The 24,080-nt window shown below is 39.7% G+C and overlaps 10 protein-coding genes across 10 annotated transcripts; 4 read left to right on the top strand and 6 right to left on the bottom strand.

The window, feature by feature from the left end:
• Positions 1–408: 408 nt before the first annotated feature.
• VTP21DRAFT_3929 (uncharacterized protein) lies at positions 409–1,603 on the bottom strand (the record flags this gene model as incomplete). Its single annotated transcript, XM_069394283.1, has 3 exons — positions 409–560; positions 628–1,198; positions 1,271–1,603. 3 exons carry the CDS (start codon positions 1,601–1,603, stop codon positions 409–411), a joined length of 1,056 nt encoding a protein of 351 aa, XP_069248808.1.
• Positions 1,604–2,247: 644 nt separating this feature from the next.
• Positions 2,248–2,802, top strand: VTP21DRAFT_3930 (60S ribosomal protein eL34; the record flags this gene model as incomplete). Its single annotated transcript, XM_069394285.1, has 4 exons — positions 2,248–2,326; positions 2,405–2,484; positions 2,552–2,655; positions 2,724–2,802. The coding sequence occupies 4 exons, from the start codon at positions 2,248–2,250 to the stop codon at positions 2,800–2,802; spliced, it is 342 nt and encodes a 113-aa protein (XP_069248809.1).
• Positions 2,803–3,512: 710 nt separating this feature from the next.
• VTP21DRAFT_3931 (uncharacterized protein) lies at positions 3,513–6,569 on the top strand (the record flags this gene model as incomplete). The annotated part of the gene is made up of 4 exons (XM_069394286.1): positions 3,513–3,671; positions 3,739–6,068; positions 6,147–6,281; positions 6,350–6,569. The coding sequence occupies 4 exons, from the start codon at positions 3,513–3,515 to the stop codon at positions 6,567–6,569; spliced, it is 2,844 nt and encodes a 947-aa protein (XP_069248810.1).
• Positions 6,570–6,744: 175 nt separating this feature from the next.
• Positions 6,745–10,002, bottom strand: VTP21DRAFT_3932 (uncharacterized protein; the record flags this gene model as incomplete). The annotated part of the gene is made up of 9 exons (XM_069394287.1): positions 6,745–7,242; positions 7,306–8,122; positions 8,179–8,336; positions 8,396–8,594; positions 8,662–8,735; positions 8,791–9,036; positions 9,097–9,258; positions 9,324–9,635; positions 9,703–10,002. 9 exons carry the CDS (start codon positions 10,000–10,002, stop codon positions 6,745–6,747), a joined length of 2,766 nt encoding a protein of 921 aa, XP_069248811.1.
• Positions 10,003–10,400: 398 nt separating this feature from the next.
• On the bottom strand, positions 10,401–11,780 carry VTP21DRAFT_3933 (uncharacterized protein; the record flags this gene model as incomplete). Its single annotated transcript, XM_069394288.1, has 2 exons — positions 10,401–11,582; positions 11,646–11,780. The coding sequence occupies 2 exons, from the start codon at positions 11,778–11,780 to the stop codon at positions 10,401–10,403; spliced, it is 1,317 nt and encodes a 438-aa protein (XP_069248812.1).
• Positions 11,781–12,717: 937 nt separating this feature from the next.
• VTP21DRAFT_3934 (uncharacterized protein) lies at positions 12,718–14,876 on the top strand (the record flags this gene model as incomplete). Its single annotated transcript, XM_069394289.1, has 2 exons — positions 12,718–13,770; positions 13,827–14,876. 2 exons carry the CDS (start codon positions 12,718–12,720, stop codon positions 14,874–14,876), a joined length of 2,103 nt encoding a protein of 700 aa, XP_069248813.1.
• A 297-nt stretch (positions 14,877–15,173) lies between these two features.
• On the bottom strand, positions 15,174–16,192 carry VTP21DRAFT_3935 (uncharacterized protein; the record flags this gene model as incomplete). Its single annotated transcript, XM_069394290.1, has 2 exons — positions 15,174–16,000; positions 16,060–16,192. The coding sequence occupies 2 exons, from the start codon at positions 16,190–16,192 to the stop codon at positions 15,174–15,176; spliced, it is 960 nt and encodes a 319-aa protein (XP_069248814.1).
• Positions 16,193–16,525: 333 nt separating this feature from the next.
• VTP21DRAFT_3936 (uncharacterized protein) lies at positions 16,526–19,813 on the bottom strand (the record flags this gene model as incomplete). Its single annotated transcript, XM_069394291.1, has 21 exons — positions 16,526–16,593; positions 16,655–16,730; positions 16,789–16,825; positions 16,897–17,072; positions 17,135–17,180; positions 17,240–17,373; positions 17,442–17,474; positions 17,539–17,712; positions 17,773–17,851; positions 17,907–18,016; positions 18,075–18,204; positions 18,274–18,364; positions 18,431–18,543; positions 18,599–18,663; positions 18,730–18,813; positions 18,874–18,950; positions 19,009–19,090; positions 19,147–19,209; positions 19,271–19,373; positions 19,445–19,575; positions 19,652–19,813. The coding sequence occupies 21 exons, from the start codon at positions 19,811–19,813 to the stop codon at positions 16,526–16,528; spliced, it is 2,034 nt and encodes a 677-aa protein (XP_069248815.1).
• Positions 19,814–20,138: 325 nt separating this feature from the next.
• Positions 20,139–21,706, top strand: VTP21DRAFT_3937 (uncharacterized protein; the record flags this gene model as incomplete). The annotated part of the gene is made up of 3 exons (XM_069394292.1): positions 20,139–20,161; positions 20,271–20,331; positions 20,435–21,706. 3 exons carry the CDS (start codon positions 20,139–20,141, stop codon positions 21,704–21,706), a joined length of 1,356 nt encoding a protein of 451 aa, XP_069248816.1.
• A 315-nt stretch (positions 21,707–22,021) lies between these two features.
• Positions 22,022–23,932, bottom strand: VTP21DRAFT_3938 (uncharacterized protein; the record flags this gene model as incomplete). The annotated part of the gene is made up of 5 exons (XM_069394293.1): positions 22,022–22,547; positions 22,624–22,736; positions 22,796–23,046; positions 23,102–23,360; positions 23,420–23,932. The coding sequence occupies 5 exons, from the start codon at positions 23,930–23,932 to the stop codon at positions 22,022–22,024; spliced, it is 1,662 nt and encodes a 553-aa protein (XP_069248817.1).
• Between the last annotated feature and the right edge of the window lie 148 nt (positions 23,933–24,080).

Genomic DNA, 24,080 nt, shown 5'->3' on the forward strand with positions numbered 1-24,080 from the left:
GCTTGCAACAAGTGCAAAGTGGGTAAGAATATATGATAAGAGAATAAAGATGGAGGTTAATTAGATATAGCTAGTATTGCTAAGGAGACTACTGTAGATGTAGAATGGGGAATAAGATGCATATGCAACAGTCATATTAATAACAAAACAAAAAAAGAAAGAAAGAAACGGGGGATGCAAGTCTTAATTATATAAACTAACAAAATCTCGCGATGTAAATGTAAAGTTTATTACCCCGCTCTGTGATTCGCTACCTTGTTAAGACAAAATGAAAAAAGCCGTATTAAATGAAAATCATCCTCTTAGATTCTATTACTTCCATTTTAATTTTCAATTGAAATAGATAAAATCGAAGACAATAAAATGTATATATATATATATTTATGTTAAAATAAAATAAAATAGATTTCATCGATGCTTTTTCCCATTTATATGTTCTGCTGAGTGGCTAATCTCATTAGAAAGTCGTCTTACAGCACGATTTGCCTCTGTAACCCGCCGCTTCTTCTCCATTTTCGCAAGTTTCTCCGCTCGCTTCACATAGGCCTCGAGGCCGATTCCTAAGTAAAATAAAAAAAAATGAGATAGAGAAAAAAATGAAAAATATTATCTATCCAGCCATCATACCAGCAAAAACTAAGAAAACTGCACCCCATTGACCTAGTGTTAGCACATGGCCAAAATAAAATACACTTAACACCATCGTAAAGAGTTTCCGTGTGACTGTAACAGTTACGAGCACCAAGCTGCCGTACTGTTCCAGTGTATAAAAAATAAATAGCTGGCCGCATGCCCCACAACCTGCGAATAGTAAAATGTGCATCACAATTTTTGGGTGGGTTTGTAAAAACTGAAGAGCGGATGAAAATTCTGGGTTCCACGGATTTAAAAGCCATAGTGCCATGAGCAAGGATGAAAAGAGATTCATATAGAACATCATCTGTTGACCGGAAACACGATAGCGGTGAAAAACATGATCCTGAGTGGAGTTGGTCACACCATCAATTAGTAGGTTGACAGTTAATAGAAATATACCCCATAAGGAGCTCGAAGCAACATTCTTCTTTTTACTGGGATCCACAGGCTGCAGCAACATGAAAATAGAAACACCGACTGTGACTAAAAACACAGTAATGTATTTGTGGAGGGGGAAACGTCGACGATATAGAATAATATTCATGAACATAACTGGTACAAGCTAAATTCCAAACGTTAATAGAAGCAAGTAGACAGGCATATTCAAATCTTATCGAATCCGACTATTAAATACCTTGCAAGATTTGCCCAAAATCATAGTCGGGTAATCGATATGTTTTAGTGCGGCATAACCGAATGGAGAGGCGACTGCCTGGAAAAATGCGACTTGAGCATACTGCCCGAGCAATGATGGGCTTCTATCCCCTAGTGGTTGTCGTGTAATAAGAAGGTAGAAAAAAGCAACGAGAGAAGCAATAAGCGACTGCACGAGGTTAAGGAAGATGAAATGTTTGAAGCGATCTTTGTTTGGGCCGTATGTGGTTGTTGTGACACGCTCCTGGAGCACTCCCCAAGTAAGGAAGCATGCATAGATTCCTAGGACGCTAAGAGCTAACCTTGCGACCATTTTAAAATTGGTATTCTGTGAGAATTGAAGGAAAGAATATGGAAAGAAAAGGAGAGAAAGAATTACAAGAGAAATACTAAGAATGTTTTCTTAAAAAATCAAGAAGTTATTCTAACAAATTGTCATTGATCACTTTGCAATTATGAAAAAATTAGCGATATAATAAGAGATTAAATTTTAAGGGCAATTCCGTGTTATCAACTGGTTGGTCGATTAATATCTAATATCTTCACAGTCAAAAGAATTGACAAAATACCAAAGAAAATAGGAAACCAGTTTATAATGATGCTAATATTAAGTAAAAAAGATTAAAAGTGTAATTATACCACATAGTTATAGTCTACTGTAGGTTTAAATAATGGGTAATAAAATGCGAGTTTCAGAGGAGATATCAGAAGGTGGCTTAGCTTTTTTCTTTTTCTCAATCGGCAGGTCGTTGCCTATTATTTCTTTCCTCCTCTCATCCAGTCGTCAACGTACGCACAAGAGGTAAAGTATAGAGCATTGCTAGGGGGTTCTTAATGCATCTTCCATGATCCATGATGGATGGATGCATTCAGCACTGCCTCGTACTCGGAAGTGGACTTCATCTGTACTAATTTCATTTAATGATGAATCGATTAGACGAAAGTAATATTTAAGCAATGGCCCAGCGTCTTACTTACCGTCGTCGTCTTTCTTACAACACCCGGTCAAACCGTGTCCGGGTTATCAAGACGCCTGGTAAGAAAAGCATCTATAATACGATGTAGCGATGAGCGAATCTGTTAATCGTGATATAATTTCCTTAATGTTTTAAAGGTGGTCAGCTCCGCTACTTGCACGAGACCAAGCCGGCTAATGGCCCGCGGTGCGGTGACTGTGGCGTGAACCTGCCTGGTGTAAGTTTTGGATGATAATTTTTTCAGATCAAAGCAGTTGCAAATCTTTATTAATATATCACTTTAGATCCCTTGCCTCCGGCCACGCAAGTATGCTACTCTCTCCAAGCGTCAGAAGACTGTCAACCGGGCTTATGGAGGCAGCCGTTGCTCTCACTGTGTCCGCAACCGGTAAGAATGGCTTTACAATATTTGCGATCGGTATTATTTGCTGATTGTTTATCGTACTGATTTTATAGTGTTGTCCGTGCATTCCTTATTGAGGAACAAAAGATTGTGAAAAAAGTACTCAAAGCCCAGAAGACTGGCAAGCAATAAATAGGCTAATAAATATATCTATACTTTTTTCAACTTCATTGCGCTATTTTCTCATCTTGGATAAATGTTTGTCGCTCTCCCCCAAGTGTTCTCAAGCCAATCGCTACGCTAGTAGCAAAAAGTACAGTAAACTCTCAAAATAGTCGAATGCGGCATTTTCCAGCATCTAAAGATTTGACTCAATCCCGAACGCTTTCATTTTGCACTTTATTTGCCTATTTCGTCCTTGAATGCCCATGTGGCATAGGCAAAGTTTGAATCAGAATTAATATGTATATTGGGGAATAATGAATTAACGCTTAATAATGAGCAAATGACGATTCAAGGCCGAACTGCATTGCCAAATCTATGTTGTCTATAGATTGATTTTTAAGAGAAAAACAGATTTCCTGTAGTACTGAAATCGTAAGGGCTTTGCCCATAATTACAAACTATTTCGCGGTGAAAGAGAAATTGTAAAATGTGCCCATCTTGATTAACCTTGTAATATGCTTATGCATGTTTAAGCTTCCATTGAAAAAAAAAAAAGAAAAAAAGAAAAATGTAAGCTGAAAGTTGTATTTTTTTTTTACTTAGCTTTTATTTTCTTTTATCCAAATGCACAAATGCGTATATATATCCTATAAAAAAATTTATATAACACGAATCTTTCAATTTGAACTCGTAAAGCAAAGTAATATCTTTTTTGCCAGTATTATTTTAATAAAAATATGGCTGAGCGTGGCAATGAGCCTGAGAGATTTACGTCAAAAGAAAGTCAAATTGCCGACGTCCCCGTCAGTGTCCAAATCCAGCATCAATCGCCTGATATTCCACATGTAGTTCTAGGCAGTTCAAACAAAGATAAAACTGGCAATGTCGAGTTTGAGGTAAGTTCCTGAGCACAAGTGTCTGCTTGTGAGTATGGAATTAAAAGAACCCAATATATAAATTAAGGAATATGCACATGTTGAACACAAGGACGAAATCTCTCCTGAGCTCGAAGAACTCTTGCATACAGACCCTAAATACGGTTTAACTACGGGAGAAGCCATCTCTCGCCTTAATAAGTTTGGTCGCAACATGCTCGAAGAGAAGAAAACTAATCCATTCCTAAAATTCCTGAGCTTCTTCACGGGGTCAATTGCTTATTTAATCGAAGTTGCTTTTATTCTATCCATAGTCGCAAAGGATTGGGTTAGTTGTGGGATTATACTCGGACTGCTCATTGTCAATGCAGTGATCGGATTCGTGGAAGAGTATCGCGCAGAAAGTGCCCTCGATGCTCTCAAACAAAATCTCGCTCTCAAAACGCGTGTCTGGCGCGATGGTGCGTTGACAGAGCTAAATGCCACAGAATTGGTACCCGGCGACATTATAGCTCTGCGATTAGGCGATGTTATACCGGCCGATTCAAGGTTGCTTGGAATTGGAGTGAACCAGGAACCGACCGAGGGTGACTTGCTTGTAGATCAATCGGCATTAACAGGAGAATCGCTCCCCGTGACAAAGAACAAGGATAGCATCGTGTACTCGTCCTCTGTCATCAAACAAGGTCAACAGATGGCTGTGGTTATCAAGACCGGCTCCAATACGTTTATTGGTCGCGCCGCCAACCTTATCTCAATCACTAAAGAGGAGGGACATTTTCAAAAAATCATCAACAAAATTGGTAATTTTTTGATGATTATCTCAATAATGATGGTGGTTATCTTGTTAGCATATCACCTTGCAATTACACGGGCCAGGAATCCACTGAATTCAATCCAAATGGTGCTTATTTTGGCCGTCGCTGCTATCCCAATTGGATTACCCACAGTCATGTCTGTAACAATGGCATTTGGAGCAAAGCAACTTGCACGCAAGAAAGTCATCGTTAGACGCCTTACTTCTATTGAAGAAATGGCCTCGGTTTCTGTATTATGCTCCGACAAGACTGGAACTCTCACGCTTAATGAACTCACATTTGACGAACCATATCTTTGCCCCGGATTTACTCCTGATGACATTCTACTCTATTCCTTCCTGGCTGCAGAGCCCGGCACAAATGATCCTATCGAGTCTGCTGTCTGTCGAGCAGCAGAAACAAATCTCCAAGCGCTCAAAAGCAGTAAAATTAGGCATCAAATTCCAGGTTACAAGATCACCTCCTTCTTGCCATTCGACCCCATAATTAAAATGACGCGAGCCACTGTGATCAACACGGAGACAAACATGGTGTTCAAGGTTGCAAAGGGTGCGCCACAAGTAATAATAAAACTTGTCGGAGGAAACGACGAGGCTGTTCGAGCAGTTAATTCATTTGCACGACGCGGTTTGCGTGCTTTGGGTGTAGCACGTACTGTCCCAGGAGATTTGGAAAGATACGAACTTATAGGCATGATTTCATTTTTGGATCCGCCCCAACCAGACTCTGTTGCTACTATCGCAGAATGTGCACGCCTAGGAGTTGATATCAAAATGATTACAGGTGATCAACTTATCATTGCCAAAGAAGTAGCGCAGCGACTCGGTATGCAGCGTGTTATTCTTGATGCAAATCATCTCGTTGAACCAAGCAAGACTGAGGAGTTTGTGACAAACCAGTGTGTCCGTGCCGATGGCTTTGCTCAAGTGATCCCGGAGCATAAATACCGCGTTGTAGAACTACTGCAAAAAAAGGGGTTCCTTGTTGGTATGACGGGGGATGGTGTGAATGACGCACCAGCCTTAAAAAAGGCAAATGTTGGTATTGCAGTACATGGGTGCACTGACGCTGCACGTTCAGCTGCCGATATTGTATTGTTAGCTCCAGGACTTTCTACGATAGTAGATGGCATAAAAACTTCACGAGCAATTTTTCAGCGGATGCGTTCATATGCTCTTTACCGGATCACTTCCACTATTCATTTTCTCATCTTTTTCTTCTTGATAACGCTTATCGAAGTGTGGAACATGCCCCCAATCCTACTCATTCTCATCACTGTGTTGAATGACGCAGCCACCATTGTGATTGCATGGGATAACACGCAGATCTCATCTCGCCCGGACAAATGGAGACTTGGACAGCTGGTATTTTTGAGCACCGTGCTTGCATTTTGTTTATCTGCAATGTCGTTTGTGCATTTTTATATTGCTCGCGATATCTTTCATGTTACAGACAAACAGTTGCATACGATCATGTATCTGCACATCTCGTCTTGCCCACATTTTGTGATATTTTCAACTCGTATACCCGGATACGTCTGGCAAAACCGGCCATCTTTAATATTTACTGTGGTGATTTTGGCCACACAGATAATTGCAATGTAAAGTTAACACCCATCATTTTTATTCTTATGTTCTAGGGATCGTTGACATCTTTTCTCTCCTCTCTTACTTTATAGGCTTGTATCTATTTACGGCGTCACTGGACACGAACATCTTATAGAACCAATCGGCTGGATCTGGGGTATTTCTATCATGGCTATATCGCTTGCGTACATGTTTGTGCTTGATTTCGTAAAAGTATTGATATTCCGGTAAGGGATCCATTATGGTTCCATAGAATTACACTTGATTCTCATTTCACACGGTTAATTTTTTATAGCTGGTGGAATTTTGAAAAAACCGTTCTGCTCTGGCCATCTCCAGCGCGACGTCGAAAACTCTCTCAAAAGAAGCTGGAAGTAGAGCACCGTAAATATATTAAACAGTTAAAATCCCGTGTTCGTAAATCAATTCCGATTGCGGTCGCCTTACAAGCACTCCGTGATGTGGAGGAATCAGGTATTGCCTCAAGCGCTAAACATGGAAAGTCAATGATGTAGGAGAAGTTAATCCTAATTAATTTGGGTTCACCGATTAATTTTGCACCCATGTTTGAAAGTGAATTTTACAAATGGAAAGCAATTATATTAATAAAATATATTTGGTTCAGGATTATATCTATTCAAAAATAAGAACATTTAAGACATAATGATACAAATAAAGATGGAGAATAAATTAAAATATTCCTAACAACATTGGGTCCATTTCATGGGATGACGACTGTTTATCTGCCGATTCTATATTCCCAGTATCCTTTTCCACCGTGTTTTCATGTCTAATATCCTCCAAAAATGAGGTCAGTTGAGATGCCCAAGGAATGCTAGTAATGCTTGCATGGGAAGCACGCAGAAGAGACGCATCGAATGAGAGGCGTTTAAGTGATAGGCGCCTACTCAATGTTTTTCCATCATCATCCGTATATTGTATCTTTGCTTGCGATTGGCATTTAGATTCGCGGATAGCGTTGGCAACCGCTTCGTCTTCATCCTCATCTTCATTCTCGGAATCTTCAAGTTTCAGGGATCGCAGTGCATCACACCCATCAGCTTCACTAAATTTGTGCTCTGAATTGGGGGACGTATTTGATATCGAGGTAGACGAAGTTATATTTACAAGCTGAGCATTTGCTATCAGTGGCGACATATATTTGACCAATACTATAGCTGCCAATTCCTGCAATAATATAAAAAAATTGTACGAATAAGTTTTTTTCTCCAATAGGAAATGCGGCCTTACCTTACAAAATTCCTGTAGTACTACATATGCGTTACAAAAATTAGTGATCCAAGTTACTTTCGCCTTTCGTAGTACTTCTAAATCATCCTCGCGCCTTGAGAGTGAGTGGATAGACGAGGGCGATGGCAGCGAAGTTAATATCTTCTCATGGAATGTTGAATTTGGTGATGAAAGCGATGGTGATACAATATGAATGGGAGAAGGAGAATTAGAATCAGGAGAGGCAATTTTTTCACTAGGATTGGGTGAAGAAGACATGGAGTTGCTAGCGCTGACTATAGATGAGGTGGTAAAGCCTTTTCTCCTAGCAAATGCAACACGCGTTTCGAAATATTCTACAGAAGAAGCCTCTACCTGACATTTGTGTGAAATCTTCCTCAATATGTCTAATAGGCATCGCTGCTGTTTTGTAATATTATCGGTTGCCTTTGCACCAAATATGAGAATGTCAATCCTCGAGTCTGGTAGCCCTGCCAGTTTGCTTAACACACTTGTCAGTGCTAAATTGCGCTCAAGTGAATTCGTCATCATGAATTCAGTCTGTCTAAACAACGCTCTCAATAGACTTGTGTCTGTTCCTTTACACCTAGTGGTGGCTGAATTAACTGGTTCAAATGGTCTTGTCCACCTGGCACATGCTAACATTGCAAATTGATGCCTTTCCTGTGCATCATTTATATAACTCTCATAATGAATATTCTCCTCATTCGCCAATAATGTTGAGCCAGCATTTTGATTATTGGATTTAGGGATTTCCGTTGTAGATGCCTCCTGCTTCTGGATAACCTCTTCTGCGCACGGTATTATCTCCAATGCTCTAAAGTTAAACAGTGAATAATTTTACGTATGAATATCTTATATAGAAATTTGTACCTTTCTATTAAATCTCGAATTTCTTGTAAATCTCTAGGTGATTCCTTTAAACCTTCTAAATGTTCAGTTTCAAACTCACGAAATACAAGATGGTGCAACGCATATTGATCATAAGTATCTAAAATTGCCCCTAATAATCTCAGGTTTGCAATGCATAGCTACGGTAATATACTTTTAATGCAGCCGAAATATTCTATGGGTTTCATCGCAATCATACCCTGTCATTTGGCGATTCGATTCTATCTATCAAAATCTCCCTAAGCCAATTTGAAGCTTGTTTTTTGTCTGAACGCTCTCCCCTCCGCTCCATTTTAGAAAAAAGGGTAAATAAGATAGCTTTGAGAAGAGAAGGATCGGAAAGCATTCGTATCATATCCGTCAGGTATTCAGTGGTTATTACAGCCGTATCATCAGAGCTAGCCATATGAAAATAACTTGGTTAAACATTGTAGCTTTAAAATTCTACACCACAAATTTAATTACTCTGATTGTATGCCAGCGGATATCCAAGGAAGAAACTGGGATATTAGTCTCTCTATCAAATAGTTGTTGAGCTCCTAGAAAAATGTTATATATTACGTTTGGGAATTCTATAAATATAGCTAAGCTTACCTTGTATCCAGTAGCTGATATCTCATTTACAAACTCCCAAAACTTGAAAAACTCCTCCACTACCACAGATGTTTCTAATAACTTGCGCCCAAATAGTGCAACCATGCTTGCAGCTCGTTTATTTGTTGCGCGGCGAGCAGCTTCATATGCACTCGGATGTGCAGTTAACAATATTTGATCAGTGATGGAAATTTGATTGGAGAATGTGGGGATAAGAAGGTTGAAAATAAACGATAACCGTATTGCCTGGATTTCAAGAGAAAAATTATTTAGATACGAAATTAGTATAATTATACAATAGCTTACTATGATGTTGCATAAATCTGAGGGATTTAGGATAAAATCTAACATCTTGCTGTGGATGTCCATCAGTCGCAAACCGTAAAGTATGGCTTCACGCGCCATTCTTCCTGGTGACCCAAGCATATTCATGTATGTGAACAAGATAGAAAAGAGATGGAACTGTGACTATATTGCTTTGTGGTCAAATTCAAATTCTCATGGTAAAATACAAATATCATGAAAAACTTTACCTCTGCTGACACAGTATTCTTTTCTCCTTTGATATTATTTATCTCAATTGGAATTGGTGTTTGTGGCTGAAAGAAAAGTTCAATCAATGCAGCGTTACTCATTAGCCGTTTAAAAATTGTGTGTATGAGACGTATAAGTTCCATTTTAAGCTCTGGTAAACGATTCGCATTATCTGAAGGGTCGCCGTGGCAAATTGCAATTAATTTTTGGAGAGGAACGCGTACACCCACTTCGGGTAAAAGATGCGTATGCACATTGCTAATCAGCTGCGAGTGAGCGCGTAGAACTGCAACACGCATACCTTTGGGAAGCTAGGATGAATTCAAAATTTAAACTTGTATTCTTATATGATTACCACGTAAATCACCATAAACTCACATCCAGTTTTGCAAAAGTGACAAGATCTTCGAGTATTGAATGTTCCAACATATATTCTAGGCATGGGCCTGTCGCCATATCTGTCTCAAGGGCTTCTTCAGACACAATTCGTACTATGGTTTCAAGAAGCTGTGGAATCGGCGTGGTATTTACATGTTCCGCACCGAGAGCGCGTTTTTCAGCAGCTGCCTCTTCATATATTCGACGAAGACTAGTCCAAGCTTCGCGTAGAGCCTCATGATGAGAGCGCGTTTGCGGAGCAAATGCTTCCATAACGCGTGAAAGAAAGCTTGGAGGCATGCTGTACATAAAAATAAAAGATAAGAAACTGTATAAAAATGCTATCTAATGATCCAGCAGGGTAAAGAAAGAAAGTATTATTAATAAAAGTAAAAATTCTCAACTCTATATATTATATGCGCTAATGAATGAGCATCTTGTGTAGAGTATTGAAAAAGAAAAAATGAAAATTATGGAAAATATAACACGTCACATAAATACTAATGAAGGTTGGATTAAATGGCTCAGCATTAGTATAAGAATCTACAATCTTTATATCTTAGTACAGAATACCAGTCATTAGATAATGGTCAGGGAAATACGTCCCTAGAGATATCATATCAAATGGATATAAATAACTATAAAAAAAGCAAAAACGAAAAATGTACAGGGTTTACAGAGAGCATTTTTTTTCTAAATTAAGCCCTCGAGCTTGATGCTTCCCCGTATGTTATTAGTCTACTTGAGGATATTAGTGGCTCTGTACTATCCGAATCCTGTATATCCACCATAGGACCGAGTAGCAGTAATGGGAAACAGCAACCCGTGCAGCAACATATTAGCCCTAGCACGATAAACATAGGGATAAATACAATTGCTAGAGGAACTGATCCACCATCTAGGAAACTAGTGAGAAGCCAAATCGTTGTATAAAATAACGATCCACCCATGCCGAACATAACTGCCAGAATGACAATTGCGGTTTTGCCTTGTATCGCCATTTCTTGCGGTAAATATCTCAATTTGATATACAAGAATGCGATCCCTAATACTAGCTTCAGACCCCAGATATAAAGTGGAATAAATACGATCCCCCATGAGCATAAGATAAAATTATCTATTCGCAGCGTAATAAGAATGCTTTGAACTACTCGAAGCGCCCATGCATCAAATGTATTCCATAAGAATAGCAGCTTCACTCCAATTCCAAAACTTGGATATTCTTCATCTGTTCCAGACATTCGTTCTTGTTGCTCATGCGAATCCAACACTCGTATTGCAAACAAATAGCTGGCTAATTTGTTCAGAAACAAAATCCCCTCTAGAACAAAATAAGGAGAAAGCACTAACGCCGTTGGCCAATCGATAACATTATCTGCTCTTAACGCGATAAATATGGCAAGAAAGCAAAAAAGTAGAAAATAAATAGGGATCGTATAATTGCGCACAAAACTCGCACGTCTCTTAGATTTATCGCCCATTCCTCTTCGAAATTGCCCATCCGTATCAGATGACGATTCTTCCAGTGATTCTTCTTCTTCTTCCACTTCCGCTTCATCACTCTCCAACCATAATTTAAGAGTGCTAGGAAAAATAACTATCGCAATAACCGCAATGAAAATCCAAACTGGGACGAAAACTGTCGTCCAATTCCATCTCACGCTTCCATCGACTTTGGTTACCACAAATACAAGGAATAATATCCCGAGTATGATGAAAAACGTAAAGATGATGGATATTGCGCAAAACATGCTCTCAAATTCAGGATCAAATAGGGGAAGAGAGCCTAGCATATTAACTCCCATTTCACCATATTTATCAAATATACGCCTTTTTTTATTATCGCCAAGTATCTCATATGCATGGTTTATTGCCTTGAACTATAATAATTCAGAAATCTTGAATTGATAAAAGAGAATTTCTCTTATTTAAATTCAACTAACCTGCTCTCCTGCGCCAGGATTTTTATCTGGATGATATAGTAGAGCAAGTCTCCTGTATGCTCGCTTTATTTCATCTGAAGAAGAAGTCTTTGGCACGCCTAGTACTTCATAGAGATGGGTTGTATTGCGTTCCATGAGTGTTTAGAATATATTAATCTTATCGTTCTTTAAATTTTAAGCATGTGGCGTAGTTGACATAGAATCCCCTCCACTAGATTATGAAATTTGAGGCAATTCAGTTGAATTGGAGAAATGCTGCTTTATCATTGCAACCTTGCTTTGATATTTAAAGCCACACCTATTTTCCTCAAAAAAAGTTAGATACCAAATATAAAAGTTAATTTGTGCACAACACTAGTTATTAGATCCCCAGCTATTCCAAAGAAATACGTGATCAATAGCCCATTTAGTGCCTTCTTGTATGTAGATAACTCCTTTACTACCTCAAATATTTTGAGGGCGGGGATCTTACGCGTCATTTTTCCATCTTAAATGCCGTAACTGCAATAGTGGAACATCTGAATTGTTCGAAAGGTCGTCTCTTTGCCGGCTATATCAATAGCTTAGCTGCAATCCCTACCGCCCTGATTTGAATAGGTGTATTACCTACGCTCTATAATTAAGCTTTTTCATTATTATTTGCAGCAAGATAATTTTTTGCCTAAGCACTTCAAATATCATAGTTGGAAATCTTATTTCGGATGATGCTTCAGTGTTTCTGGGCTTGCAAAATGCCGTGGTTTCCATCATGATCTTGTCGAGGCATGCGCCCGAACGCCTTCATGGTAATGACGGGTTCTGCTTGTAATTGTTGCATCATTTCGATAATATAAAATACATTCATTAATCAGTTTTCATCTGTGTCAAATCCATAGATTTAACTTCCTTTTTTGATCGAAATTCATGTTACACCGGATCCTACTTTGTGTCTATTTCTTCTAATAATTAGTTCATTTTTGTATTCTTTTTTGTTCTTGACTTGTTATTAAACGTGTTGATTATTTTTGGTATCATTTTGATTTCTCCTGAGCTTTACAAATCATATTTTACACCGATTTTATTTGCGCCTCGAATGACCACGTTAACAGTAGGGCAAATAGCCCATCAGCTTGGGAAAGAATACCAATTGTCTGGAGGATCGAGCCCTAATTCTCTGCATTCGCCACTTTATCGCAGTAACAGCAATCCCAAGGCAGATCCTAAAGTCCTGCGGCCGGACCGCAAGGATTCTCTTGATAGCTCGAGCTCCGTTCGCAAAAATAATTTGTTGTTCAAATCTTCGCTTGCTAACTTTCAGCAAAAAGTAAAAGTCAAATCACCTCCCCCTCGACCTGTGCGTCCGGCTGGAGAAAGCCCACTTGACGGCATATTGGCTAACGGCAAATCGCTTGAAAACACAGATTCAATAAGAAAAAACCCCGGTGCTCGTGTGGCATTTAAAGAGACTCCAGATTCCGTGTCTCCCGATGCAACTTCCCCGAAAACGGTGACAATTATTTCACCAAACTCATCAGCCCATAATGATGAGAGCTCAGAGTATGATGACAATTTTGACATAACAGAAAGCTATGTAACTACATCTCCTGTGGCATCTACGGCCGCATATAGCCAGAACCTTTCTCCTAACGCAGCAAAACGCTGGTCCATTGCATCACCAACTATTGTTTCCCCCGGCTTTGCGCCTTATCCTCGTGAACTTTCCGTGAGCCCACCACCAGGAGAGCGTATCAACAATCTTGAGAGAAGAAGGCACTCAGCAGATGCAGAAAAGACTTCGCTTGGGTCATTGTCGCCGACTACAGATTCTGAAACCATTGAGGAAGCAAAAGCTAAACTATCTGCTTACCAGAAACCGGACGTAGGCGTGTTAAAGACGATCCCTAAAATGAAGATCCCTGCTACATCCGTTACTGTAAGCAAGGAAAACGACACTAAAAAGAGTATAGATGAGGAGAAAAGAAGCACCTCAGGTGTCTTAAAGACTGTTCCTGAAGAGGGGTTAAAGCCAAGGCAGGCTTACGAAAGATTGGATTCAAAGACACTTCACCCTATTATTAGCAACGCAGTTTCTGATTCAAGAGAATTCACGCTGCTCTCAACCGAGGAGGCAGAGAAGTGCAAAATTGTATGTGAATTTCTATTATTAATGCAGTCGATATTATTAACATTTTTACATAATAGAATATGGCTAATATTAAAGAGCATATTGGATGGCTTCTCTCCTGTCGTAATTCCGGTAAAAACAGTGAGAAAATCATGAACGAAGTTTGGCAATCAAGTGCAATGTTCGTTGAGGCACAGAGAAAATGGTTTGAGCACACCGCAGGGGCACTCAATGTCGGCATGCGCAAACTTGATGAAACGAGCCGGCGCATGCTGGACAAATCACGAGAAGTACAACAAAAATATGCTGAGCAGCAGACAGAGCTTGAGTTTTTGAAAAAGCGTGTGAAAGAACTTGAGTCGATGAATGAACTACGACGCGGGCTTGCTTTGGCAATAGTAGCAGAGGACGGAACTCTGATTCAAGGAGCTATTCAAGATGCACGCAAATTCCTCGATTCCAGAGACGAGAATGAGCGAGCAAACACTTTCGAGCCTCTTGTGCAAGACCTTGTTACGGAATTGATGCGCTGTCTAACCGATCTTGGTGAAATGCGAAGGGTAGAAAAGCTGGCGATGGAACGGATCCAGGCTATGGAAAGTATTATTGAAAAAATCGCGCCATCTCATGTAGCGTTGCAGGAAAAGAAATTAAGAACCCCTGCATTAACTTCAGCGGAAGAGTCAAGCCTGTTGGAAGGGTTAGATGAATTACATGGCAGGCTCGAGTATATTCCGGAATATATCGTGAAATCATCTTCCACATCTTCAGTCCCAGCTCAAACTACAAATCAATCGCAAAAGGTACAAAAAGAGCGCCCAGTAGAAGGAAATAAGCGCACTGGGGGGAAGACAGGCCGTAAGGAAAAGCCGCCTCGACTTTTTCTGAATAAGAACAATCACTATCCAAATGGGCAGCCCAGTTCTAGTGACCAAGAGCAAAAACAAACTGGAGTCTCGAAGCAAGTTCAGCAAGTCGAGAACGCTTCTTCCCAAAAGAAAGTATATGAAGCCACGATCCATGCACTGAATGCAGAGTGCAATGGCCTTACGTCTAAGAATGAACAGTTACGCGGAGCTGTATCAGATCTCTTAAAAATGATGGAAAATAATTCAGAGCAGGGCTAATAATAAGTATTGGTAAAGGGAGTGAAAAGTTCAACCTTTATCTCTAATTATATATATCGATTCGTTTACAAAATAATAGTTATCTCTTAGTTGGGATGCTATTATCTTCTACTTTATTTAAATTAAATGAAATATAACCCAGTAGGTCTGTTGAGCCATTCACATGTATTATATCTAAATGCTCTTTGTATCGATTTCGCTTCCCCTCACTTTTCGTTTCTTTTTTTTTTTCTTTTATGAATGTACAAATCGAATAAGTCTATCCTACTTTATACCAACCAATATGAATTGACATCTTTAAACATCTTTAACGCCGCTTCCGATTATAAACCGTAGCAAGTTATCATGAAAGAACCAAGCGGTTTGACCAAGCCAATAAAGCATATATGCGGCAAATAGTTTCAACCTGGGATGTCTTCTGATGAGGACATAAATGAAAAGGAGTAGAATGGCAGGTAAAAGTGCCGGTAAAAGAAAATATCGCCCGATGCGTGTGCGGAGGGGAAGATTGGTGCCATATGGTCTAAGGGATTCTAAGTGTTTGATATAGGATGGATCTAGTCCATGCTCGCGTGCACCCTCACGCAAGATATTTAGGTATCGAATTGAGGGTTGAAGGTTGGGCCTGGTTGCACGCTTACCACCGATAAGCGTCAATGCACTGATCGTTTTTAGGCCATTATCCAAAACTCGATTAGAAGATAGTTTGGTTACAGAGTCATTATGAATAGGAGCATATTGTCGGCACTCGATTTCAATAACCAGGTATCCAGTGTCACTACCGCTCCCAGCCCCCCCTTCTGTTTCCAGGACTCGCAAGAATTGACGCTTTGTAAGCTTATGCAGTACTCCGTGGAGTGTTGGTGGAAGTTTAGGGTGGGCCTCATCCCAATAAAATGGAGCATTGCACATCGTGCGGTTGTGAATATTTTCTGCCTCCTCTCGCGTCACACGCTTAGTTGGGTCACTAAGGCGGATAACGGAAGCAAAACATGGTTCGACATAAGGTAAACCTGCATAATCAAAAGAAAGAAAGTATCCATCGGCGACACACGGGATAGATTCTGCAGGTATTATTTTTCGTCGCCCAGTCAGTACGGCACTATTCATATTTGAACCATATGCTGTTCGAGTTAAGAGGAAATCAGAATTGAGTAAAAGCAAATATACAAATTACGCTTACCCAAATACCATACATGTTCTTCCCTTTCATTGTCAGAAAGTTCCTTATTGCTAGTGGGCGGAAGAGCACTTGCAGCAAGTTCTGCATTAAATATTAAATCAGAAGAATCATCTTGAATGGAGCGATCTCTCATGATATAAGTACTTCGTTATATAATACAATTCGTATATTTTAACTACTGGAATATTTTCATGTCCTTTAATATATATGTTAGGATTTGTTGGTCAAGGAACTTTCTGTAAGTTCCTCGACACGTAATATGGCCAGAATATCCTGTTACGTAGTCAAGGGGCTAAGGGTCATCGGTATCAATTCAACCGAAACAAAGAGCTATAAAGTATCGATAAGCCATAGGCTAGCCCTTAATCGTTTGCCTAGCCATCGGGTAAATAGTATATGAAATAAAATTTATTTCTGAGGAAATTGTGATTAAATAATCATCCAAGCTTACTATACGAGAATACAGTTATTTCTCGCCAGAGCGTAATCCTCCTATGAAATCGTAGAATGCACTTTGTGGAAGCTCTACGTTTGCTGGAATAAATGGATAAGACTGAGAACCCGAAAAAGTTAATTTAAAATTATGGTAGCATACCTATACTCTTCATCTTTTTCTTTCCTTCCTTTTGCTTATTCAGCAGCTTCATCTTCCGAGTAATGTCACCTCCATACTATTAAAGGATCCCGTTTAGCGTTTTTGTGAATCAAAAGTGTAATTAACAAACCTACACATTTTGCAGTGACGTTTTTTCGCATTGCAGGTATACTTAGTCAAGAAGTCAAGAGTTAAAATAGGTTCAGTATTCGTGGAATTTACTAGTACTAATTGAAACTCACGTCTCACGAGCGATAATCTTACTTCCCACTGCAGTTTGAATAACAACTTCATAGAGCTGCCTTTGTATTACTCGCTTGAGTCGCTTGGCCCAGTCACGACCAACGCGATCTACTTGTGAACGATGTAGAATCGCAGCAAGTGCGTCGACTGGTTTCGAGTTTAATAGCACGTTCATCTGAGAGATTATATTGATAAATTGTAAAATGAATAAGATGAGATTGTATTTGATTATATTACTTTGCAAAGATCGGACGAATCATATCCTGCCTCCTCATAATCAAAACTATTATAAAATATCTTTTATAGGGCATGATAGAATTCCGTCGAATTCAATAAACATACCTAGCATAACCTGAAGTTCGCGACTTAAGTTCATCATAAAAGTCAGTGACGACTTCGGCAAGAGGTAGACGGTATTGTAGAATGACACGTGAGTCATCGAGATAAGTGAGTTCTTCCTGAATACCGCGTTTTGCCTGAAATTTTGGTGAAATCAGGGATGAATAAGTTGTTATTGAATTAAGAGAAAATGGGAGATGCCTACCTCACAAAGCTCGATCATACTGCCCAGATAGGTCTAAACAATCAGAAAGCTTTTGATTTAGGTAATTGTTATATGCTTTCTGAGAGGACCCAATTACCTCTGGCGCTATCATTGTTCCACGGACCATTGGTTCTTGGTATTCTTGCACCTTTACGTGTTGATCGGGATCAGGAAAATCAGATGGATTTTGCACCAAATTCTCTGTGCCATTACGATACAGAACTTTAAAGGGAACAGTTGGTTGCGTTACAATCACATTTGCTTCGTATTCCTGTATTGACAGGTGAGTTAAACGCACGGAATAGAAGAATAAGATGCATAGGATTCCAACCTCTTCAAGTCGCTGTCGGAAAACATCCATATGTAATGTACCCAAAAACCCTAGACGCCATCCTTGTCCCAAAGCATTGCTATCATGAGAATAAATGAAAAACGTTTCATGCTTAAGTCACAAAAAACTCTAACCTGGTCTCTTTTTGAACAGAAACGCTGGCGTCATTAAGAGTAAGTTTTTCTATAGACTCCTCGAGTTTCGTAAAATCATTAGTATCCACAGGAAAGATACCAGCAAATACCTATTATAGGGTTGATTATATTTGGCCTATTAATTAGTTATTCAAATTTAGGAATTACCATAGATTTTGCTGGTTCAAACCCAGGAAGAGGTTCAACTGGTTGCTTGATATGGTAAAAGGTATCACCGATATGTGCTTCCGTCGCCACTTTCATATTACAAATGATATATCCAACCTGTCCTGCATGCCTATTGACAGAAAAAGGCATCTATTAATGTCAAAGTATTACAAGTATTATGTTTATGTTCATTACGTACAAGTAACCAGTATTGTACATATCAGGGTGCATAATTCCCACTTCTGTAACTTCATACTTTTGTTGCGAGTATGCTGAAATGATTCTATCACCTTCAAAATTAAAATTGATATTAGTATATTTGAAAGATAGCGTATGCCATCTAAAGCGTAACTTACCTTTTCGGATTGTGCCATCCACAATTGCCATCATGCAAATCACCCCCACATACGTGTCATACCAAGAATCGAAAAGCAGAGCTTTGAGAGGCTTATCAATATGTCCTGGAGGGCTAAAAAAAAACGATTAATAGCTTTCTGGTTGATAGTATCTGGAAAAAAGAATACCTGGGAAATGATTCGATTACAGCGGGTAATACTTGATCAATATTTAGACCAGATTTTGCAGATATCTTAACACGTCAAAAATTAGTATCACTTGATCACTAGTATCAATATACGAGCTAATAGAATATTACTTTGATACAGCTTGACATATCTAACTCAAAAGTGTTCTCTATTTGCTTTACAACTCTATCAGGATCAGCAGCTGGAAGGTCGACCTATTGCTTGAAATCTCAATAAAAGGTCGAGCAGAAGTCAATCAGAAATTAACAATCAACCTTATTAATAACAGGAAGAATAGATAAACCCTCTCCAAATGCTAAATAAAAATTGGCTACTGTTTGTGCCTGGATTCCTATGTGCAATAGATGTAAATAGAGTCCCTAGACAAAAGGAACCAACCATGCATATACCTTGTGCTGCATCAACAAGGAGTAGCGTTCCCTGACAAGCTGCCAAAGAACGTTTTATCTCATAGCTAAAATCAACATGCCCCTGCAGAGAAGCCATTACTAGTTGAAAATATGCGAAATAAAATAAAAAAGACTTACTGGAGTATCAATCAAATTAATTAAATAATCTTTATCTTTATAGCGGTAGAACATGGACACAGTCTAGCAAGGGCATAAGTAAACGTGGAATTATAAAAATAATATTGTGGGTTGGATGGCTTACTTGCGCTTTAACTGTGATTCCACGCTCTCTTTCTACTTTTAATTTATCTAATACTTGCTTATTTTCAGCACGCGAAGAAATAGTCCCAGTTAACTCTAATAATCTATTTTAAATACAGAACGTAAATAATCGGAGAAAAATGCAAATAGAATAAAAATGCTTGAAACTTCATACCTATCTGCCAGCGTACTCTTTCCATGGTCAATATGCGCGATAATGCTGAAATTTCGAATACGATCCGCCTCAAAATGTGATAAATCTAAAGTATCTTCACGAGTTTTTTTCGTAATAGAGCGATCTTGAGCCTATAATGCGTATAACCAGAGTGTATCGAATAAAACAATGCTCATAAGCAATGTCATTCTAGTGATTTTGCTCTACCTTCCCTGAATTCCACCTTTTGGCTGAGCTTGATAAGGTCAAGACCATGGGCCTCTTAAATAATTGCGAATGAATCGAAGTATATCCAAGTTCACAATATAGACATAAACCTGGTTGTCTGATGACACTGTGCATTCGCCATGCCAGGTTGGTGAGGGCCATTGCCTAGTGCCAGAATTATGTAAGTGTTTAAATTTCTATCTCGATAATACAATATTCAGGTAAATGTGACTGCTTTCTACTGCGACTTGTTTGTGGTGCTCAAATGAAATTTTCTGATAATTGATTGGCGAGAGAAAGGTATTTAGCTCGTTTAATTTTGGGGAAAATTCATTTCTTCTTTATTCCCTTTTTTTTTCAGGCTGTTCTCCCTAACTCGAACATCTCCCTGAATAACACCCCCTTTCTGCTGCATTATTATATTTCTCCATCTGCGTTTTAATCTTAATTTCTTTTCTGCTGTTTCTCGCGAAAACTAAATTCAGATATGCGCGAAGTTATTTCTGTTCAGTGAGTACTTTTGTAATGATTGTATAGACGCGTCATTTTCTGATGCCAACATTTTATGACCATCTTGCACTTCATTTATTAATGATTGCCATCCTACCTATCAATATAGCGTTGGTCAGGCTGGAGTTCAGATTGGTAATGCTTGCTGGGAGCTTTACTGCTTGGAGCACGTAAGTTACTCTATATAGACAATATTTAATATTGCCGTCATTTCAATATTTCATCTGTTGAAACCATTTTGCTAAATTTGGCTCATTCTTTAAATGATCACAGGGCATCCAACCTGATGGCAAAATGCCATCCGACAAGTCTTTTGCTAAAGAGGATGACTCCTTCAATACCTTCTTCTCTGAGACTAGTTCTGGCAAACATGTTCCACGTACTGTGTTCGTTGATCTAGAACCTACCGTGGTTGATGAAGTGCGCACTGGCACCTACCGACAACTCTTCCATCCCGAACAACTTATTACGGGTAAAGAGGATGCTGCTAACAACTACGCCCGTGGCCATTACACCATTGGCAAGGAGATTGTCGATTCGGTGTTGGATCGTATCCGTAAACTTGCAGACAACTGCTCTGGACTTCAAGGGTTCCTTGTTTTCCACTCTTTCGGCGGTGGCACTGGCTCTGGCCTCGGTGCGCTTCTACTTGAGCGTCTCTCTGTTGATTATGGAAAGAAGTCGAAACTCGAGTTCTGCGTTTATCCCTCCCCGCACTTTGCCACTGCTGTGGTGGAGCCATACAACTCAATTTTGACAACCCATACTACTCTTGAGCATTCAGATTGCTCATTCATGGTCGATAACGAGGCCATTTATGACATTTGCCGTAAGAAACTTGGCATTGAGCGCCCTACCTATACAAATCTTAACCGCCTGATCGCTCAAGTGGTTTCATCGATCACTGCATCGCTGCGCTTTTCTGGATCTCTCAACGTTGATTTGACTGAATTCCAGACCAACCTTGTGCCCTATCCTCGTATTCATTTCCCTCTCGTCACTTACGCTCCTATCATCGGAGCTGAGAAAGCGTATCACGAACAGCTTACTGTTGGTCAAATCACTACTGAGTGTTTCGAGAAGGAGAATCAGATGGTGAAATGTGATCCTCGCAATGGCAAATACATGGCCTGCTGTCTCTTGTACCGAGGTGATGTTGTGCCCAAGGATGCGAATGCTGCCGTCACGAACATTAAGACTAAGCGCACCATCCAATTTGTGGACTGGTGCCCCACTGGATTCAAGCTTGGTATCAACAACCAACCTCCTACCGTCGTTCCTGGAGGAGATCTCGCCAAGGTGGAGCGCGCCGTCTGCATGCTTTCGAACACGACTGCTATTGCTGAGGCCTGGGCTCGCTTGGACCATAAATTTGATCTTATGTATGCTAAGCGTGCCTTCGTGCACTGGTACGTTGGTGAGGGTATGGAAGAAGGCGAATTCTCTGAAGCGCGTGAGGACTTGGCTGCGCTCGAGAAAGATTACGAGGAAGTTGGTACGGACTCCGCTGGTGGAGAAGAAGAGGAGGAACCCGAGGAGTATTAAATCCTAAATGAATTTTCAGCCCATAGTGTAATCAGAAATATATGTCCCAATCAGTTTTCGAGCATCTATGCCAATATTAGTAAGAAATAAATAAGGATTTCCTATGCAAAGCTGAAGCTCGAATATATATAGTTGAAATGGGCAAGCATTCGAGTGAATTCACACAAAGTGGATATGTTTAATAAATAAGAATATATTATTATTAGGCAACATTAGAAATCATGAGAAAAAAATTAACAATGAAAAACTATGATAACAAGTAATAGTTTAATATTCTACGCCAGACTTTTTTATTGAATATCGATCCACCTGTATTTAAACCTTTATATCTCCTACTTGAATCCCGCATACTTCAAAAGGATCCATAACTTGTGTTGCAATGAAACGTAATCCAGCTACTTTTGCAACAGGGCAGCTCGCTAATGACATCCTTAACTTCTCTGGTGTTGATGACGTGAGCATTCGAGCCGAACATCTTGTCCAATTCGAGTCTCCACCCTCATGTACTTGCAGCTCAAATTTGGCATTTCCAACTACTTTGCCAAAAGTTATTTCTACCTGGGCCGACGTAGATGGAATGGCCTTAAGCAGAGTTAACCCAAAGTAATCGCCAACTTTTGGAGCCTTGTGGCTATTCCAGCAAGTCTTGGGGTCAAGATCAACAGCGTTGTGATATGCATGTTGATCCCAGAAAGTATTGCTCGGGAAGTCAAGGCTGTTAAAAGCTTCCTCTTGGTGCTTGACGGACCGGTATTTATTAGGGGAGAAGCGTACTTGCGAAGGATGTGGGAATGCATCAATATTGGTGGTGAAAAGACATTTGTCGTTAAGACAAGGTGCACTACAATAAAAATACATTTAAAGTGAGAAATATGTATCTCCATACGTGCCAAACAAAAATCGAGCGAATCGCTTACCGAACATCACGATCTTTATGAAGGGGAGGTTGTTCCTCTCTGACAAAATAGTCCTCTGGATTCTCACCGACATTGACTGAAAGTGCTTTGTGAAGTTTTGAAGCCGCATCATACTACAGAATTAATCATGAGCTTGGTGAGATATTTTAATTTCCGAAATAAAAGCACTTACGATGTTTCCATAGACAATTGCCCACTGGTCTACACTTGTGCTCCATCCTTTATCCTGATCAAGTGGAGTAAGTGGGTTCGACAATTGATACGGATATTGATTGGTCCAAATTGAAAAGTACATATCAGCAAGTCGTAGCCGCTCTCTTGGCAGGTTCTCCTGCCCAAGCTGTGCAAGGAATCGATGGACTTTATCGCGCTGCAAGAAAGAACCGCAGCCAAGCCAAGTGAAGCCAGTGTGCAAGTTGATATCTTTAAAAGAAAAATTAATATGAGTTGGGTCGATGGGTCTAAATTTCAAGTTTACCAGTATCAGTAAACATCCAGCGACGGTGCTCCAAGTGTATAATGGGCATTGTGTTGGAGTGAATAAGGGTGGGGTGCTTTAAAAAGTTTGAATATAAACTGTCCATATACAAATTGAGCCAGTCATCATCTTGGAAGTAACAGTAGTCATATTTCGATAGCGCACATGTTGTATATTTAGAGAGGTCATGCAAATTCTCGTCCGAATTAAAGACTTGGAGTTCGACGTGTCCTATTGCTGAGGGCTCTAGCTCAAAATCCTAGCAACGATCATGTTAGAATGTTAGAATGTACTACCAAGCATTGAGCATAATTTTACCTTAGCATTTAAGCGAATTTCCTTATTATTATTCCATATCAGTATTTCCTTGATATAGGGGTATTTAGTCAAATATTTAATCACAAATTGAAGACTCTCGATGCGCTTCCATCCAAGTAACACAGCAGTAACCGGGATAAGTCCGTTATTCTCTAGGGCCTGAGGAGTAAACTGTTCTCTCGTAAAGATGGAATATCTGTCATTGACTTTTGCAAGCACCTCTTTTTTCCATGTTGGAACATCCGGGTTTTTACTTCTGTTTCCACCAGCTAAAGGAGGTGCAAGCGGTTTCTGCTGATTCAATTTAGTATGTGCTGTGGGTGATAATTCGATGACAGTTGTGGTGGGCCGGGCAAATATCATCCATAAGAGCGCACAGGACGCAAGTAGAGCTAGAATTCTGTAGAGAAAGGTGGAGCGACGGTCGCTAATTAGAGTTGACTTAATGCGAGAGGAGATGCCAGCGAATGTGCTACGGTGCATCGGTAGTGAAGGCTCATTTTTGCCCCACATTTTCAGTCACGTATTATGAATTAAGAGAAGGATGGGATGATGAGATGAGCAAAAGGATTTTGGTATCGTTATTCTTTATGAGGACAAAAATAGAAATACCCAATCAACTAATATAAATATAAACTATGCAGTGCGGCTTATGCAAATC

This window comes from Calcarisporiella thermophila (assembly GCF_041956535.1).
Source record: "Calcarisporiella thermophila strain CBS 279.70 unplaced genomic scaffold VTP21scaffold_19, whole genome shotgun sequence".
Classification (NCBI taxonomy): domain Eukaryota; kingdom Fungi; phylum Calcarisporiellomycota; class Calcarisporiellomycetes; order Calcarisporiellales; family Calcarisporiellaceae; genus Calcarisporiella; species Calcarisporiella thermophila.